Genomic DNA, 12,623 nt, shown 5'->3' on the forward strand with positions numbered 1-12,623 from the left:
GTAACACAAATCGAACAAAACACAAAAGATGAAATTAAAAAGTATAAGGAGTTATTTAAGAAAAATAAAGATCAAGTTGCCCAGTTTGTGTATGATAAGGTTTTTACAGTAGATTTAACAATTCCCGACTGTACGCAAAAGTCCCTTTAACATTTTTACGTGAACATATATGCATTTGTTCTACTATCATACAATTTTTTTTATTTTGCACACGTTTAATAAATAAGGAAATTGAACCCACATGTGTATACATATGTGCAGCATCTATGTACGTGTATATATATGCACGTATCAGTGCCATGTTTGAAGGTGTATATCAAAAGGAGAGTGCTAAACAGGAGCTATAAAATACATTGCATTATGTTAGATTTTTGTGTATATTGATGTACGCGTGTATATGTGCGTGCATTTGCTCAGATGTATTTATTCATTTATATACTTGTGCAGTATTTTTTATTTTTTTTATTTTTGTCCGTCATTTTAAATTTCATTTAAAAAGGAAAGAGCTGTAGTGGTTATAAATAATAAGCTCAGCGTGCAAGTACATATTATATATATACATAAGTACACACACAGGTCTATATAAATTTTGTTAAAAATTTAAAATTTTTTAATCTTTTTTTTGTTATATTTTTTTATGCAAATGTTAATTTTTTCCCAATTTTTTTTTTTTTTTTTGTTACCCATATACTTGACAATGCAGGAAAAAAAAAAAAAAAAAATACTATTTAAAAGAAAAAACGATTACATTATATTATGGCAGTGCTTGAAAGCAGCTTACGGTGTGCAGTACACGAGAAGCGCACAAATATAAATGAACGGATAAAATATACATATATGCTTATAAATATATGCTTATAAATATATGCTTATATATATATGCTTATATATATATATGGACATATGGACATATGGACATATGCTCATCACAAAATCGCATAGAGGTACGCATACTGCTTGTAACAGGGTTATATTTTATGTACAACAATTTCGAATAATACTTTTTTTTTTTTTTTTCATCAGCTTAATAGTAATATTAATGGGATTTTTGTTGCCATCTCTGTCATTAGAAGAAAAGGAATATCTGAATGTTTAGCAAATATATTTTATAAATCTACCAACAACGTTTTTGTATTTACTTATAATAAATTTGTTTTTTTATGTTTTATTATTTTTCTTTTTTTTTCTATATTACTTATGCTGCTGCATTAAATAGATAGAGCTTTATCACATCATCCGCATTTTGATGCTCTTATTTTTATTACCTTGTCCCCCTCTTGGTCAAACTTATAATTATATATATATATATATATATATACATGTGGTGATAAAAGAGGTTGGCACTCCCTTTTACATGTTAAATGTTTTATAATATTAAAAGAATACTGATAATTACAAATTGCTAATGTATATGTATGCACATATACACGTATACATATATATACATATACATATATATATATATATATATATGATTTCATTTTTAAAAAATTTTTTATTTTTTTGTTACATTCTTGGGTAAATAAAAATATATTTCACTAATAGTTGTTACACGCATTTTTTTTTTCTTTTTTTTTTTTTTTTTTTTTTTTTTTCTAAATATGTGAATACGTCAAATTGGTCCAAAATAAAAGGCCAAAAAATGGTCCAAAGAAAGCATATTGTTAAGGTATATTATATACATATGGAGAGCTTGCTATCAACTTCACTTTAACGAAATGGAAAAATGAAAAACAATTCTAACGTACTTGCATTTATTTACGCGTATGTATAAATGCGCACCTATCATTTTTTTTCAGGTTATTTGATTAAGTTTTATTTATTTATTTTTATTTTGAACCATTTGGCCAATACATCTCGGGATTGGGCACTCACATTCACTAATTTTTAAGCCGTGAAATCGCCGAAACGGAGAGAAAGAATGGTACATATATAGAAGTATATATTATATATTTACATACATATGTAACATACATAGGCTTACGAGTACTTCGTATATATGTACACCAGTATTATTTGTATACGCTCAAACGCACCTAACAAAAAGAATTGAAGTTCATAAGGACTGCTTAAAAAAAAAAAAAAAAAAAAAAAAATTGTAAAGCAAAAAAATATAGTATATAGTAACAAGTTGAAATAAGAAAAAATAACAATTCTTAAATTTTTTAAAAAAAGAAAAAAAAAAAATTGTAATTTATATTATTTCTTCCATTCCTTTGATTAAATGATTTTTTTTTTAAAATGAAAACCATAGTATCATCTCAAAAGGTCATAATTCCTGAAGGAGGTAAAATAAATACAAACAAATAGAGAACATAATAATAATAAAAGTTAAAAAGAGGTTATATGTGTTTATATGTATATATGTGTATGTATATAAAATGAACTGAATGAATGACGATGTGAACGGTTTAAGAGGCGAAGCCTGTTTTGATAAACGAATTAGTGGTATCGTACACTTACATATATAATGTATATATATATTATGTACATACCATTACGGCAAAGTACGGATGTAAGGGTATTCCCGTAACATTTTTGAAAGAAATTCCAATTATGAAAACGCAAATATAAAAGAAAAAAGAAAAAAAAAAAAAAAAAAAAAAAAAAAAAAAAAAATTAAAAATTTGTTAACCATGTTATATAATAATTTGTTAAAAAAAATTTGAATAAATGTAGCATAGTCACGTTCAAAAAGAAAAGGCAGTAAAGATAATTGTCGCTCTCATGAGCGCTAAGATATTCTTCGCACATAATTATAATACATATATATATGTATATCAGTTGGTATGTGTTACATACATTAATATATATATATATATATATATATATATATATATGTGCAAATTTAAGCACAAAAGGGGATATTGGACCAATATGATGATGTGTGTCGATGAATATTCGCATAATGTACACACATTGTATGAAATTGAAAATTCGCATATACATACACATGCCCATACACTTACCTTTTTTTTTTTTTTTTTTTTTTTTTTATGTTCCCTTTTTTTCGTATTTCCCCAGTTAACGTTGCAATAAATTCGAGGAAGATAACAGTAACAGGAAAGTATGGCACTCTAAAGAGAAGTTTTAGACATTTACCCATAGATGTTCGATTGAATAAGTTAAAGAAGTATATAAAAGTGGTTATGTGGTTTGGTGTACCAGATAGTTTAGCATGTATTAGAACAGTATGTACCCATTTAAAGAATATGTTTACTGGAGTTACTAAAAAGTTTTTATATAAAATGAGACTCGTTCATGCTCACTTTCCAATCAATTCAAATATTGTTGACAATAACAAATTAATTGAAATAAGAAATTATTTAGGAGAGAAGAGAGTTAGATTTGTTAAAGCCTTGCCAGGAGTACTTATAGAAAAATCTCCAAATGTAAAAGATGAAATATATGTAAGTGGTGCCGATATTGAAAATGTATCTTTAACCGCAGCCTTAATACATCAATCGGTTTTATGCAGAAATAAAGATATTCGTAAATTTCTTGATGGTATTTATGTGTCCGAGGTCACTACAGTTGAGAAGGATGAATAGTTTTTCTTGTACCCATAATACGCGTGTATATATATGTACACATATTGTATATATATGTACGTATGTATGTTTGCATATATCCCTTCCTGTACTGCCCACGTATGTATATGTAAGAACACGTGTGGATGTTTTTAAATTACCCCACAACTAGTAAACAACATAAAGAACTTAATATTTTTTATTATTAAAACAACACAACGAAATTAGAAAGAAAAAAAAAAAAAAAAAAAAAAAAAAAGGTAAGAGAAAAAAGGATATGCGAAAAAAAGATAACAGAAAAAAGGAAAAAATATTTCCAATTTTTAAAATGCTTTAAAATGAAAAAACTTTGAAATGCTTTATGCTTTTACACAAAATATTATTTATTCAAAATAATATTTTCGAAATGTCCGAACGAAATATATATGTGAGAAAGTAAAACAACAAAACGTTGTTAAATCCTACCATTTGCAAATGTGGGCGTTGATATGCGTCGATTAAATGATATGCTTTTCCTCTGAAGGTGCAATAAAAATGTAATGTTTCTCCTTTATAATTAAATATATTTTTTCTATCCTTTCAATAATGTTAAGTTGTTGCTTATATTATTTTTTCCTTTTTTTTTTTTTTTTTTTTCATTTTTTCTTATATTTTACGTAATTCCACCAATTAGCTGTTTTGTATTATACTCATTCAAAACAATGTTCAGATCACATGCTCATATGTTATATATGTGTGCATACGTAATGTTCTTTTTTTTTGATGGGATAAATGCAAAAAAAAGAGGAATTAAAGTAAATTATAAAATTCTCATTCATATAAGTCAACATAAATGACCATACATACATATATACGTGTATAGGTATTTACGTATGTATATATGTGCTTATTTGCTTATATAAATATATGTATTCATTTATTTATTACGAAAGTTTTGCTTCTAACCAGCGTCATTGCACTGTCCTTTCAAGAAAATTTATACATAGGAAGAAATATTTTTTCCTCAAGCAAATTATTTTCATTGTGCCACTCGTCTTAAATTATAAGAGCACCACGTTTCAGTATATGTTTAATTTGCAGCAATTTGAAAAAAAAAAAAAAAAAAAAAAAAAATTAACGAACAAAATAAAAATATAAACAAAACATAGTACAATCCTGCATAGCAAAATATAATACAGAAAAACGAAGTAGAACAAAATACAACTGTCACCTATTATTTTTACTAAATGAAATGAATAGTTTAATAAAATCCTTGCTTATTCATGCATTTCTTCGTTTTACCTTCCATTTATGCACAATTTTAATTTATGTACAAGCAATTTTTTTTTTTTTTTTTTTTTTTTTTTTCCTGTTATGTGTAAACAACATAATACGTTATATCTCGAACAGAATAATGCGTTACCTCTTTATTTACACAACTGTTATTGCGCCCATATTATGCCTATATATGAAAAAGAGGAATTTATATTTTTTGTTCCCATCAACGAACATTTTCAACGAAAAAAATAATTTTAAAAATTATAAGATAGCTAATAAAAATTTAAGTAAAGAAAAAATATGTGCAGGCAAGGAAACAATAAATGATGATGACATAAGCGCAGAAAATATTTCGAATTTAACATCTTATTCTAATTATGACACAATAGATATAGAAGATATAAAGAACATTATTCCACATAGATATCCATTTCTTTTAGTTGATAAAGTAATACATATTCAAGTAAACAAAAAAATAATTGGTGTAAAACAAGTTTCGGTAAATGAAAATTTTTTCAATGGTCATTTTCCTCAAAAATCAATTATGCCAGGCGTTTTACAGATAGAAGCATTAGCCCAATTAGGCGGGATATTATGCCTCAAAAATGAAGAGAGCCAAAAAAAGAATAATTTATTTTTGTTCGCAGGGGTCGATGGGGTCAGGTGGAAGAAACCGGTCCTTCCAGGTCGGGCTAATTCACACCCTCACGTGCATTAACATACATACATATATATATGATATATATACATACAATTTATTCATACATTATACATATACAATATATACATACAATTTATTCATACATTATACATATACAATATATACATACAATATATATACCCATATAACATATACATACAATATATACTTAGTATAGAAGAAAAAAAAATAATATAAATTTATCTATACTTTATGAACACATGCCCACATATACAAGAGTGTGCAAATCTGCAAAGTTTTACTGTCAATCTCTGAAAGCTAAACATTTTATATATAGCTACTTACGGGGGGAAAAAATAAAAATAAGCGTTTCTTTTATGGCCATTTGTCAATACATATTTGTAGAAGACCTGTCAGTTTTTATATAATTATTAAATTTAAATGATTCTTTGGTTAAGATCCTCCATAACAAAAATGCAATTATCCTACGTATCCGTTTATTTATTAGTATCATCATTACTATTACTACAGCTGTTATTTTAGTTTTAATTTTTTATTTTATCTTCATTTTTGTCTTTATCGTAATCTTTATTTTTATCTTTATTGTAATCTTTATTTTTATCTTTATTGTAATCTTTATTTTTATCTTTATTGTAATCTTTATTTTTATCTTTATTGTAATTTTTATTTTTATCTATATTGTAATTTTTATTTTTATCTTTATTGTAATTTTTATTTTTATCTTTATTGTTATTTTTTTCTATTTTTTCCTTTTTTTTATTTTTTTCTTCCCTATTCAGGCGATACATTAATTATGGAAGTAGAACAAATTTCATTCAAACCGTCACTTGGTGTTGCTAAGTTGCGGGGTGTAGGTTATGTAGGGGGTAATGTTGTTATAAAAATTGAAGAAATGATTTTTGCTTTATCGAAATAAATTACTTTAAAAAAAAAAAAAACAACAAATTTTTAATATAATTCATTTAAAAATCTTTTATAAATCAAAAAAAAAAAAAAAAAAAAAGCAATGGAAATATAGTAATGGTACCTTAGACTGCAATAGCAAAAGCATTAACAAGAAATAACGGTTTCACACCATTTTTGACATAACGGACAAATCTGTAGAAAGAAAGAAAACAGCAATATGAGTGAACTAGTTTTGATGTTAAATGTTTTTATTTGTTTAGTATGTTTGTCTTTTCATTATTTTATTTTATCAATACCTCCATACACCCTACAAAGAGCAGTAGCAGCTTTTACCTATAAAAATAAGATAAAAATAAGAGAAAAGAAACGAAAAAACTTTTCTGTTTTTCTATCTTTTAATATTATTGTTCCTAATATCGACAAATTTATTTATATTTTATTACTCATTTTTTCACAGGATAATACACAGCATATGCTATTTTATTTTATTGTATCTTGTCTTATTTTATTGTATCTTGTCTTATTTTATTGTATTTTTTTTTTTATTATATTTTTTTTTATTATATTTTTTTTTTATTATATTTTTTTTTATCATATTTTGTTTTATTTTATTTTTTTTTATTATATTTTGTTTCATTTTATTTTGTTTCATTTTATTTTGTTTCATTTTATTTTGTTTTATTTTATTTTGTTTTATTTCATTTTGTTCATTATTGTTCCAAGTAATCACCACTTCCCAAACGGCTGATGTAGCCATAAACAGTGTTGAAAAGACGGGGTACGGCAATTTGCACGTGTACTAAAATATGAAAACATGAATAAAAAGAGAAATGAATGTACTAATGAATTAGTGTACGTATGAACAGAAAAAAGAGAAAACCAGATATATTAAATGCAAATTTTCTGAAGCTTTAAATTTTAAAAATGTTATAAAATGGAAATTCAATTTTTAAAATATTTGACAACATGCCATGTTCATGTAAATTTATATTTTATTATGTCCTGTTCATAAAAATATTCAAATTTTTTTTTTTTTTTGGCTAGTTGTTCCTTTTTACCGGGAAATTTTTTAAAGCGCAAACATGTACAGGGCCAATGAAAATACAGGCACATAATACTGCTATCATACTATTTACAACATGAGTTGTTACCAAAAAAATGTCATATGCAAAATCAGCTCCTCCTCTAACATATGTACATATATTCATCATATTCTATAAATTCAGAAAGAAGAAAATTATAGGAGAGAAACATAATAGTCTTCATTATAAGGAAGCCATTTAAATGTTCAAATACATGAAAAAAGAAAAAAAGGGAAAAGAAAAAGGAGAAAATAGAGAAAAAAAAAAAAAAGAAGAAAATGATGTATCATTGTTACCTCTAATTTTTTGCACTCCGCCTCTGTATTACATGGTGTGTCTGTTTGAAGAAAAAAGAAAGAAATGAATAAATAAATGGAAAAACAAATAGACAAACAAATGGACAAACAAATGGACAAACAAATGGACAAACAAATAGACAAACAAATAGACAAACAAATGGACAAACAAATGGACAAACAAATGGGCAAGCAGATTGACAAACAAATGCATGCACGAATTAATAATCCTCCGCAAAACATGCAATTTTCTTATTAGCCATATTTTCCCTAAATTGTTAATTATAGCAAAATTTTTAAAATTTTTTCCGTCTATTTTTTATTTTGCTCGTTTTATGTATTTCCATTTCCTTGTGTTTTTATTTTATGAAGACGATGTTGCAGATGGAACAGTTATTGAACGTTATAGTAATAAAAGCAATGAACAGATTTTTCTCTAAAATGCTTTTTGTTATGATGCTCGCGTTCTCTCTCAACCTGCGTCTAAGTCCTTAGGAAGTGACATTGCGATTTGTACGTGTATATACATGTATCTATGTATACATAAATGCATATACACATATACACATATATATATATATATATATACATATGCACATATACACAACTGCCAGCTTTTATGGGGGGAGGTGGGGCAAATAATCAGTACATGCGTAAAAGTAACAGTAAGTTAAAAAATACGGACTAGAAAATCAAACAAAATAACTAAGAAAAAATAAGCAAATTAAAATTACTAATATTTGGGGTTTTAATTCTATGATTTGTTTGTATTGTTCAAAATTTGGTGTAACATATTGTGCTTCTATTTCTTTTAATTTGATAAATTGCTGTTTGATTAAATTTATCATAGACTTTGCTAATATTCTCTTTGAATCTGTTGATTTCTTGAAAAAGAAAAAGTAAAAATAGGAGCATAAAAATGGATAGAAACAGGTAACAAATAGAATGAGTGGGAACAACTCAGAACAAATGGGAAAAAAAAAAAATAAATAAACCTACTTCATTTAGTAAATTTTCGTAATCCTTAATAAAGCGATCTCCTGCGTATCTTTTCATGGAAGCCTTAAAGAAAATACACCAAATGGACAGATAAAAATGCGTTATTCATGGACTATTACGTGTAAAGATATAACGTTTCGTGCACTGTATTCTCATTTGACGTTTTTACTAACGAACCATATATGTAAATATATGTATGTCTGGGCTTATGTATGTATGCATGTGTGTATATATTTATTGGAGAGAAGGAATGGGGGAAAGTGGGTTCCCCAGTTTAGGGGAACTTTTATATACCTTTAAGTCCTCCTCATCAGTAGGGCTTAGAAATACATCGCTGAGTTTATTTGAAGGAAAAGTTGAAAGCATTTTTGAAACACTATCTTTATTTTATAATTTCCCACCCTTTTCTTTTAAAGATATTGCAATATGTATTTTTAGATTTTCATTGTTCTGTATGTTTTCTATATATTTTATGAAACTTGTTTTACTATGTCCTTACTTGTTTTTGTAATTTCTTATTATTTCCCTAAAAAATATGTTTTGGCATTTATGTACCTATGTTCACGGCTTTATTTTTTAACTTGTTGTGTTCATTTTATCTTGAACCTAAAAACGGCCACGTCTCTATCTAATTAGACATGTGCAAACGGGAGTATGCATTTATCCATATGTGTATGTATGTGTGTATGTATAGGTGTAGGTACGTGCACACGTTCTTATTTTTTGCACAACTGAACTTGCATGTATGTGTAAATTTTTGTAAGCTGTTTTTCTCCGCACCTCCATAGTCCTCTCGTAGATGTCTTTCCACGGTTTTAGTAACTAATGACAAATAAAAAAAATAAAATAAAAGGAAAGAAGTAAAATAAAAAATTAAAATAAAATAAACTAAAATAAAATAAATTAAAATAAATTAAAATAAAAGAAATTAAAATAAATTAAAATAAAAGAAATTAAAATAAATTAAAATAAATTAAAATAAATTAAAATAAAATAAAAAAAAAGGCCCCCATTTAGTAAAAAAAAAACATGGTCTGTTACATTCTCTTGGAAAAACACTTGTGCTGAACAAGCCTATACAAAAATACCCTTCTAAAAAAATTAGGAAATAAATTAAGAGAAGCCCTTTTATGCTTTTTTTCATTGTAACTGTAAGTGACGTTTTTCACGCGCTCTGAGTTTCTCTAATTCTCTTAACAAGGGTAAATAGGCACATATATATGGCACATATACATTCATATATTTATATGTACATGTATGGATAAGTATGTACATATAAGCATATGTGTGTATATATATATATTTGATGTGTTAATTATTTTTCTTTTCCTCAATCCGGAATGACAAAAAAAAGGAATGATAAATATAAAGGATCAAAGAGGTTAAAAACGTAAATTAACCTTTGACAATTTATGAGTATATATCGTCAAAATGACCTCATAATAAAAAAAAAAAAAAAATTACAAAATAATATAAAATAAAACAAAACAGACAAGCATATAAGTGTGCACTACACTCGTATGCACATACATCAGTCCACATCATGGTAATCATATACAATATATTACACGTCTTTGTTTGTTAACGGTTTATTCTCCCATTCGTTTTGCTCGTTCGTAAGTATGTATATATATATATATATATATATATATATGCATACATATGAATATGCTTATATGATAACCCTGTATGTACACTCCAAACAGCTGCGTAGCATATCCACTTCTATAATGCTTTTTCGAAGTACTATGTATTGTATGCACTTTTTTTTTTATTCTGTAAAATTATTTGCGCAATTCACGTCATATTCGCTAGACTAGAATGAGAAAATAAAACAAATGGTACATTTCAAAATTGTAATTTTTTATTTAATAAAAAAAAAAAATAAAATAAATATATATATATAATAGAATAACATAAAATAAAAATTCTACTTTTTAAATCCCTTTTCAGCATTTTCCTTCAATAAGGAATATACCCTAAGCAGTCAGTTGAAGTGTGTAATAAAAAAAAAAAAAAAAAAAAGGGGAGAAGGGGAAATGGGCATATAAATATATGTATAATGGGTGAACATATTATGGATAAGTACAAGTTATATATATGCTGTGTAAATTTCATTTCTTCTTTAATTTTTTGATTCCTCTTTTTTTTTCTATTTTTATGTACATTTAATTAAATGATGAAAATAAATTGATGTGTCTATGGAAAAATGGTATAAGGGGTATGTTCATCAGTGATCTCTTCATATAGTCTACACAATTATGTACATTTTTTCAAATGAGCAAAGAAGTAAAAGATTTAACTCAAATGAAAAAAAAAAAAAAAAATGCAAGCTCTGTATTTGCTAAATGGGGGGGAGGGGGAAATAAGAGTATCACAATCAAACCATAAAAAGTGGGACTGCACGATAATTTTGATAAATTCTTATTAATTTTTATCATATTTGTTATTAAAAATGGAAGTTATAAACGGATAAGTATATGTGTTGCAAAATTTTAAAGAGATGGATATATTATGCCTATTGAAACGTTTTTAGATGGCATTTATCTGGTGCCTTTTCATGTGTGCATCTCTTTAACTTAATTATCCAGAAGTTCTATCCGCCTATATACGTATACACATAAACATACATGGACGCATACACACAAGTGTATGTCTACATATATATGCTTCTAAAGAAATATATGCCTACACAAATGCTCACCTACACAGATATACTTCTACACATATTTATATATACCCGTTTATGTATGCTCAATTTTGATCCATTACGAGAAAAAGGAAAAGGGGAAAAACTTCTGTGCTAAAAACATTTAGCTGCTCATGGGTACTCATAAATTTATGCACTCGTAATTTTTAATAAAGCTTAGTATTACTATTCATAGGAGATAAAACTCTTTCTTTTCTCATCAGATTTAATATATATTTGATAATATGTAAAATTTAGATTTCTTCAAAGTATTATGAGTTAACGGATTTATCAATCAAATATAAATCGTACTGAATTTTCCAATTTTTTGTATATCTATTTTTCATAGATGAATCATAAAAACTTTTTAAATTTTCATTCTTTGCATATTCGTAGAATAACTCTTCAGCATACCTATCTTTGTCTATCTAAATAAATATAAATTGTAGCAAGAAATATGGGTACACTGTAAGCAGTAGGTATATGTACACGTACATGTATGTATATATATATATATATATATATATATGTATATATGCGATTACTCTATTCACTTATGCGCCAACGCACACACTCGCTTCTGCTCCAACTCCTGTTCTCTCATTCATAATATTCGAAGATATTAACATTTCTAGCTGTAAAAGCGCTTCAACGTTTTTCTTTTCCGTTCGTACTTGTCTTATATACTGGTATATTGAAATGGGGATGAACACAGGTAACATCGTTCTGCAAAACGTCCCTGTTTTTATTATATTTTCGATCAATTTTTTCGGTAAATTTTCATATCGAAAGGAGTTGAAAAATAATCGTAGGGGGTAAAAATCGAACATTCTGGATTGGCCAAGTTTGGAATTTTGTCTTATAAAGGATAACAGGGATAAAAAAAAAAAATAAAATAAAATAAAAAACTTAACAGTTAAAATGAACGCAAAGAGGTGCTTTTTCACTATCGACAGATGTACGACTTATTCACATCGAACCAACAGTACCTATATAATGATACACAAATTCGAAAAATAGCATGTTAAATTTTTCTTTTATTATTTGGCCATTTCTCAATTTAGCGAAATTGCAATTTTTTTTTTTTTTTTTACAATGTTACGCATTGTTTGATGTAACAGGGAAAGCACAATTATATTTATGCAAGGGTTTAACAGGGAAAAGCAAAAAAAAAAAAAAAAA

The 12,623-nt window shown here is 26.3% G+C and overlaps 5 protein-coding genes across 5 annotated transcripts in view; 3 read left to right on the plus strand and 2 right to left on the minus strand.

Annotated features, from left to right (window-relative positions):
- Nucleotides 1-150, plus strand: part of PmUG01_12041500 (V-type proton ATPase subunit G, putative) — a gene marked incomplete at both ends in the record, with an annotated part of 924 nt that extends 774 nt beyond the window's left edge. The window contains one exon of the mRNA XM_029006626.1: nt 1-150. This exon is cut by the window's left edge and continues 24 nt beyond it. Coding sequence (XP_028863096.1) covers nt 1-150 — 150 coding nt within the window.
- Nucleotides 151-2,241: 2,091 nt separating this feature from the next.
- PmUG01_12041600 (60S ribosomal protein L6, putative) lies at nt 2,242-3,551 on the plus strand (the record flags this gene model as incomplete). Its single annotated transcript, XM_029006627.1, has 2 exons — nt 2,242-2,287; nt 3,025-3,551. 2 exons carry the CDS (start codon nt 2,242-2,244, stop codon nt 3,549-3,551), a joined length of 573 nt encoding a protein of 190 aa, XP_028863097.1.
- Nucleotides 3,552-4,977: 1,426 nt separating this feature from the next.
- On the plus strand, nt 4,978-6,385 carry PmUG01_12041700 (beta-hydroxyacyl-ACP dehydratase precursor, putative; the record flags this gene model as incomplete). Its single annotated transcript, XM_029006628.1, has 2 exons — nt 4,978-5,473; nt 6,249-6,385. The coding sequence occupies 2 exons, from the start codon at nt 4,978-4,980 to the stop codon at nt 6,383-6,385; spliced, it is 633 nt and encodes a 210-aa protein (XP_028863098.1).
- A 153-nt stretch (nt 6,386-6,538) lies between these two features.
- Nucleotides 6,539-9,896, minus strand: PmUG01_12041800 (conserved Plasmodium protein, unknown function; the record flags this gene model as incomplete). Its single annotated transcript, XM_029006629.1, has 13 exons — nt 6,539-6,567; nt 6,672-6,708; nt 7,106-7,174; nt 7,434-7,589; nt 7,754-7,794; nt 8,231-8,243; nt 8,488-8,637; nt 8,753-8,815; nt 9,047-9,086; nt 9,252-9,278; nt 9,359-9,380; nt 9,533-9,574; nt 9,794-9,896. The coding sequence occupies 13 exons, from the start codon at nt 9,894-9,896 to the stop codon at nt 6,539-6,541; spliced, it is 792 nt and encodes a 263-aa protein (XP_028863099.1).
- A 1,817-nt stretch (nt 9,897-11,713) lies between these two features.
- PmUG01_12041900 (conserved Plasmodium protein, unknown function) lies at nt 11,714-12,271 on the minus strand (the record flags this gene model as incomplete). Its single annotated transcript, XM_029006630.1, has 2 exons — nt 11,714-11,869; nt 12,008-12,271. The coding sequence occupies 2 exons, from the start codon at nt 12,269-12,271 to the stop codon at nt 11,714-11,716; spliced, it is 420 nt and encodes a 139-aa protein (XP_028863100.1).
- Between the last annotated feature and the right edge of the window lie 352 nt (nt 12,272-12,623).

The sequence above is a fragment of the Plasmodium malariae genome, assembly GCF_900090045.1.
Source record: "Plasmodium malariae genome assembly, chromosome: 12".
Lineage (NCBI taxonomy): Eukaryota > Apicomplexa > Aconoidasida > Haemosporida > Plasmodiidae > Plasmodium > Plasmodium malariae.